General features: G+C 45.1%; 3 protein-coding genes across 3 annotated transcripts; 1 reads left to right on the top strand and 2 right to left on the bottom strand.

The window, feature by feature from the left end:
• Positions 1-1,887: 1,887 nt before the first annotated feature.
• Positions 1,888-4,206, bottom strand: LOC128044336 (histone H2B type 2-E). The gene has a single exon (XM_052636491.1). It carries the CDS (start codon positions 4,184-4,186, stop codon positions 3,806-3,808), a length of 381 nt encoding a protein of 126 aa, XP_052492451.1. The 5' UTR covers positions 4,187-4,206; the 3' UTR covers positions 1,888-3,805.
• Positions 4,207-4,448: 242 nt separating this feature from the next.
• Positions 4,449-5,029, top strand: LOC128045053 (histone H2A type 2-C). The gene has a single exon (XM_052637512.1). The coding sequence runs from the start codon at positions 4,513-4,515 to the stop codon at positions 4,900-4,902; it is 390 nt and encodes a 129-aa protein (XP_052493472.1). The 5' UTR covers positions 4,449-4,512; the 3' UTR covers positions 4,903-5,029.
• On the bottom strand, positions 4,990-5,460 carry LOC128045052 (histone H2A type 2-B). Its single transcript, XM_052637510.1, has one exon. The coding sequence runs from the start codon at positions 5,458-5,460 to the stop codon at positions 5,068-5,070; it is 393 nt and encodes a 130-aa protein (XP_052493470.1). The 3' UTR covers positions 4,990-5,067.
• Between the last annotated feature and the right edge of the window lie 540 nt (positions 5,461-6,000).

The following is a 6,000-nucleotide window of genomic DNA, read 5'->3' as shown; positions in this document are numbered from 1 at the left end:
TGAAGTGGGCAGGAGGGCAGAATTATGAAAGGAGCATGAAGAAACCTTTTGTGGAGGTGGGGGGAGGGGGATGGATATGTCCCTTATGTTGATTGCAGTCATGTTTTCATGGGTATATGCATATGTCTAAACTTAACAAATTGTATTTTAAATATGTACAGTTTATTGTATGCCAATGACCGCAGTAAACCGTTTCTTTCTGTTACTATTTTTAAAGAAGAGATAAAGGTAGAGAAATTAATTGAGAGGTGTCACTTGGGGTGAAAGATTTCGGCCTTGGCTTGAAAGCAAGCTCTGGCCAAGCCAGAAAGAAAGAGCAGTACAGTATGGTCCTGGGAAACAGCAAAGGGGTTTAGGGGAAGGCGACTAGAGCAGAAAACCTGTATGTACAGCAGTAGGAGATAGAGCTGTGAAAGAAGGAAGAGGCAGATTATTGAGGGCCTTGAAGATCAAACTTTTTTAAAGTGTACATTGGGTTGTAGTTCTACCACTTACTTCCAAAATGATCCTGGACAAGTTATTTAACTTCTCTGAGATTCAATTTCCTTTACTTATAAAGTAAGGACAGAACCTATCTTAAGTGGTGGCTGTGAAGATTAAATGAGGCAATGCATGTAAACCACTCAGCAGAGGACAAGGTAAACAGTTAAGTGCTCAGTAAGTAGAAGCAAGTATTATTATAACAAGTATTGTTATTAACTCTAACTTGGGCTTCCCTCGTGGCTCAGCTGGTAAAGAATCTATCTGCAATCGGAAGACCTGGTTTGATCCCTGAGTTGGGAAGATCCTCTGGAGAAGGAAATGGCAACCCACTCCGGTATTCTGGCCTGGAGAATTCCACCGACTGTATAGTCCACGGTGTCGCAGAGTCAGACACGACTAAGCAACTTTCACTTCACTAAGCAAATGTAGAGAGATGTTTGAGAAGGAGAAAGAAGAGATCAAAGAGGTTCTTTAGGAGAATAAATCTCGCTGTCAATAATCACCTCCCCTCCAGAGTTAAAATATCAACTCTAACACTTCTTTCCCCTTCCTCACTTTATAACTTCCTTCCTAGTAAACACCATGCCCAGGAGGAGCCCACAACCAGTAACCAAAGCTCTCTTATCTTAGTAAAAGTATTTCAGCTGGTGAGTCCTATGACTATGGGGCCAAACTAAACAGAGTTGAGCCATGGCCTCTGCAAAATGAGATTGCTCCACACACACACTTTCAGCCACCACTACCACCACCTCAAGCCTTTCAGCCACCACCTCCACCACAGACATATACCCACGGTGCATCCTGAAATTAAAGTAGGTGATATTTCTCTTTATTTTAATTTTAAAGTATAAGTATTTCCCCCCAAATACAGGTTTTTGGTGTAGGGATCTCACTTTCTCAAGTCCCTTAAACATTGAACTAAGAGTTTATTCTTTGAGAGTTTCTGAGGAGAAGCCTTTCTATGCCTCAGTTTCCTCACCTGTAAAGTGGGAGACAATAATGGCAACTATTTCATAAAGTTCTTGTGAGGATTAAATGAGTCAATACGTGTGAAGGATCTAGAACAACATCCGACAGACACATACTAAGTACTCTACAGGTATTTTCTAAACTTTGTTAATAACTTTATTTTTTCTATTTTATTTATAGTGCTTCTTGTTTGGTTTCATTTTGTGCTCATGCACTTTTCAATTACTAAGCATTAATAGTGTCCTCCTAACAGACTATTTCAGCCCCACTACCCTTCTGGAGTAGAAGCAGATTTGGTTAATGGTTTATAAATATTCACCTTCCAGGTCAGAGGCACTCAAACATCTCTATACATTTGCTGAGACCCAGTAGTGATTTTATCTACTTCATTTAGTTAGAAAATACATTACAGATAAAAGAATGCAGTCAAGCTTTTAAATTAACTGGTAAATTTATTAATAACAATAGCATATACACACATTTGAAAACATATATGTAAGAAACATTAAGATTTATTCAGTCTCTGATAATGTCTGGAGTCCATTTGGATTCATGAAACCCCTGCAATCAACTCCAGGACCCCTTATCCAAAAGCAGAGTTGAATAACGGTTCAGAAACATCAGTACCATTATCAGCAGAATCAAGGCTTGGACAGAAAAACACAACATTCCATAATTACAATGAAATAAAACTGAAATGCAATCGTCCTTGCATTTGAGGGTACAGAGGTGGACAATGTTAGCTGCATGCCCAGTGGACCACTTACTCTCAACCTCATTTTTAAAGAAATATTAACATTCTCTACTTTTTTTTCTCTCTCTGGGATTTTCCTGGATCAGGGATCGAACCTGTGTTTTCTGCACTGGCAGGCGGGTTCTTTACCAGAGCCACCAGGGAAGCCCCAACCTTGTCTATTTTATAGGGTCTCCTGAAAAGCAAATGAAACTGTGAATGTAAATGAAAAGTTCATCTCAATGGGGAACAAAAGATCAGGATGGAAGGAGGGTGTCATAAATGAAGAAAGGAAAAGGATCTTCCAGTGAGCAACGTTCTGAATTTAATGAAAATCCAAAAGATTAGACCAAACTGAAAAGCATAAAGGAAGGACTTAAAACTGCCACCTCCTCCTTAGCACACACACACACACAAATACAGCCCTCCTCCCAGCTGTTGCCCTGAGGTGACCATAGCCAACATGGGACAGGAGCTCCAAAACATTTCCATTTTCATGTCTTCACATACATCTAATGGAAATGAACCGCACCCATCCATCCATCCATGAAGGCTATTTTTAAAAGAAGAGGGACAGAAAAATTAATTCAACAAATACTAATTCAGTAAGTACTTAAGTGTCCACTGTGTGCCAAGCACTGGTTGGCGGGGACGATATAGAGGAAAACCAAACCAATGAAGTTTCTGTTAAAGTCTTGAGGAAAATGGTAAACAAGAAAAAAAAAAAAAACTATTAATAGCAAAACAATTTCTGACAGCTGCTAGGAAGAAAATAAAATAGTGAGGGACCAGAGGCAGGAAGGAGAGACACAACTTCCCGAAGGTGTCTGAGAGGTGACGTTTGAGACCAGACTAAAATGACTAGTGCCTTCCAGTGACTTGACGCCGAAATATTCCGAGAAAAGAGAATTAAAAGCAAAAATGATCCACAAACCAAGAAATAACAGGAATTTCACAGCGCCAAAGTGAGCGGCGCAAACCAGAACCTATGAATTCCGGAGCGGCGGGAGAGTTTGAATATTCATGTCCAATCAGGGAAAGGCTGAGACCAGGGGCAGCGCGGGCTCAGTACGAAGTATCCCGAACCGCTGGTGTCCACAGGAAGCCACATCGCAAGGGCCTAACTCGTGATCCAGCACCCACGCAGCTGCCAAACTCGCAATTCTTCAGGGCTGTGATGCAGTGTTCGAAAGACCCGGGCTTGGTCGTGTCCTGGGGTCCCTTCTTAAATGTGGATAGCTGAAATCACTCACTTCATTTTGGAACACCGGTGACACGTACCCAACAGAGCCACCAGGACACAAGTCTAGGAGCAGTCTCAGTATCCTAATTTAGAACTGACTCATACGAAAGCTAAGCAGCAGTGAGGGTTAAGACGCGCCCTAGATTCAAAAGCAAAGCCAGTCACGCGCCAGAAATCTCAAGTCATAAGGGCTTAAAAAGCTACGTGTGTCATCTTCCATTACTTTTAGCCAACTAGAGTAACTTACTTTGTGAGGAACTGAGGAAAAACAAGTGAACAAGGCTCTTTTCTGGTGATTAGGTGGGTGGCTCTGAAAAGAGCCTTTGGAAAATCAAGCGGCTTTGCGACTCGGGCGAGGGCCGCGTCCCAGCAGGGACTCACTTGGAGCTGGTGTACTTGGTGACCGCCTTGGTGCCCTCGGACACGGCATGCTTGGCCAGCTCGCCAGGCAGCAGCAGGCGCACGGCCGTCTGGATCTCCCGAGACGTGATGGTTGAGCGCTTGTTGTAATGCGCCAAGCGCGACGCTTCGCCCGCGATGCGCTCGAAGATGTCGTTGACAAATGAGTTCATGATGCCCATGGCCTTGGACGAAATACCGGTGTCTGGGTGCACCTGCTTCAGCACCTTGTACACGTAGATGGAATAGCTCTCCTTACGGCTGCGCTTGCGCTTCTTGCCGTCTTTCTTTTGGGCTTTGGTAACGGCTTTCTTGGAGCCCTTCTTGGGCGCAGGAGCGGATTTTGCCGGCTCAGGCATTGTGAAACAACGCCGTTTGGCAAAAAAAAAAGAGGTATGAGAATGGGCGGGCCTGATCCATTTATAACCACCGTATGCAAATTAAGGCTCCAAAAGTCTTACATTCCCATTGGTCCGTGGAGAGACCTTACGTTATCAGTAATAGCTACAGAATAACACCGACTCTTAACCTTATTGGCTGTTTCAGGAGCCAATTTAGGACCAATGAAAAGCTCGTTCCTGACTCCACCCCTCGGAAAACTTATAAAGGCTTTCCAATTGCTGATTTTTCTTAAACATTTGCCGAGGAGCTTTGATCTTTAAGTGTGCTACTCTTACCTTCAGTCATGTCTGGTCGCGGAAAGCAGGGAGGCAAGGCCCGCGCAAAGGCCAAGTCGCGTTCGTCCCGTGCAGGCTTGCAGTTCCCGGTAGGGCGAGTGCATCGCCTGCTGCGCAAAGGCAACTACGCTGAGCGGGTGGGGGCCGGCGCGCCCGTCTACATGGCGGCGGTTCTGGAGTATCTGACGGCCGAGATCCTGGAGCTTGCCGGCAACGCGGCGCGAGACAACAAAAAGACGCGAATCATTCCTCGTCACCTGCAGCTGGCCATCCGCAATGACGAAGAGCTGAACAAGCTGTTAGGCAAGGTTACCATCGCGCAAGGCGGCGTTTTGCCCAACATCCAAGCCGTTCTATTACCAAAGAAAACCGAAAGCCATAAAGCCAAAAGCAAATAAAGCCTTACAAAGTAAACCAAAGAACAAAGGCTCTTTTTAGAGCCACCCAAGTTTTCAAAAAAAGAGCTAATGCGCTATTTTGTGATCAGCCCTTTATTTTGACACTTTGGTGGTGGCTCTTAAAAGAGCCTTTGGGGTGAGTGGGGATGGTATCAAGCCTCTTAATTACTTATTCTTGCCAGGCTTGTGACTCTCCGTTTTTTTGGGCAATAAGACTGCCTGGATATTGGGTAAGACACCGCCCTGGGCAATAGTGACACCCCCGAGTAACTTGTTGAGCTCTTCATCGTTTCTCACGGCCAGTTGCAAATGGCGAGGGATGATGCGCGTCTTCTTGTTGTCTCGGGCGGCGTTGCCCGCCAGCTCCAGGATTTCCGCGGTCAGGTACTCCAGCACTGCCGCCAAGTACACCGGTGCGCCGGCCCCCACCCTTTCGGCGTAGTTCCCTTTGCGCAGCAGGCGGTGCACTCGCCCTACGGGGAACTGAAGGCCAGCGCGGGATGAGCGCGACTTGGCCTTGGCCCGAGCTTTGCCTCCCTGCTTTCCGCGGCCTGACATTACTGCTAAAACTGCAGTTACAGCTTCTTTTTCAAGGAGAAGGATATGGCAAGGGTAACCAATTTGATGTAATTTATAAGAGCTACCGGGAGGGGTGAAGGGAAGTGGTTTGATTGGCTAAAAGCGGAGTCCGATCGAACAGCCAATAGGAAAGCGAAAAGCAGACTCTTCGTTTGCATCTTGCGCTACGAGGAAATGACGGCTTCTATAAGTACCTACCAATCGTGGTGAGCCATATTAAAGCCCTTTATTTGCATGCCAGGATTTTTAAAGTGAAGGCTTTCAAACAAAACGCTCTTCTGTTTTGCTTTATTTACTGAGTGGCAATTTTTTTCTAGGTTACGGGTGGTAGGGTTTTTTCCGGTTTCCCAAAAAGGATTTTAAAGGGCTGCAGAGAGCCTTTAGCAGATGCAGTTACTCCCACTCAAGGGCCTTGGAACCTTAAATTACTAAGTTCCTCCTTTTCTGGCTCGTCAAAGCCAGACTACCTTAAAAAATACAAAACTACTGAGGCCTCTTCTTTTCTTTCAATTTAGTTGT

The sequence above is a fragment of the Budorcas taxicolor genome, chromosome 3, assembly GCF_023091745.1.
Source record: "Budorcas taxicolor isolate Tak-1 chromosome 3, Takin1.1, whole genome shotgun sequence".
In the NCBI taxonomy this organism is placed as follows: domain Eukaryota; kingdom Metazoa; phylum Chordata; class Mammalia; order Artiodactyla; family Bovidae; genus Budorcas; species Budorcas taxicolor.
This window is presented reverse-complemented; position numbering and strand designations above follow the sequence as displayed.

Coding starts and splice junctions, on each gene's coding strand:
- LOC128044336 (XM_052636491.1), bottom strand. CDS start 4,186: ATGCCTGAGCCGGCAAAATCCGCTCCTGCGCCCAAGAAGGGCTCCAAG.
- LOC128045053 (XM_052637512.1), top strand. CDS start 4,513: ATGTCTGGTCGCGGAAAGCAGGGAGGCAAGGCCCGCGCAAAGGCCAAG.
- LOC128045052 (XM_052637510.1), bottom strand. CDS start 5,460: ATGTCAGGCCGCGGAAAGCAGGGAGGCAAAGCTCGGGCCAAGGCCAAG.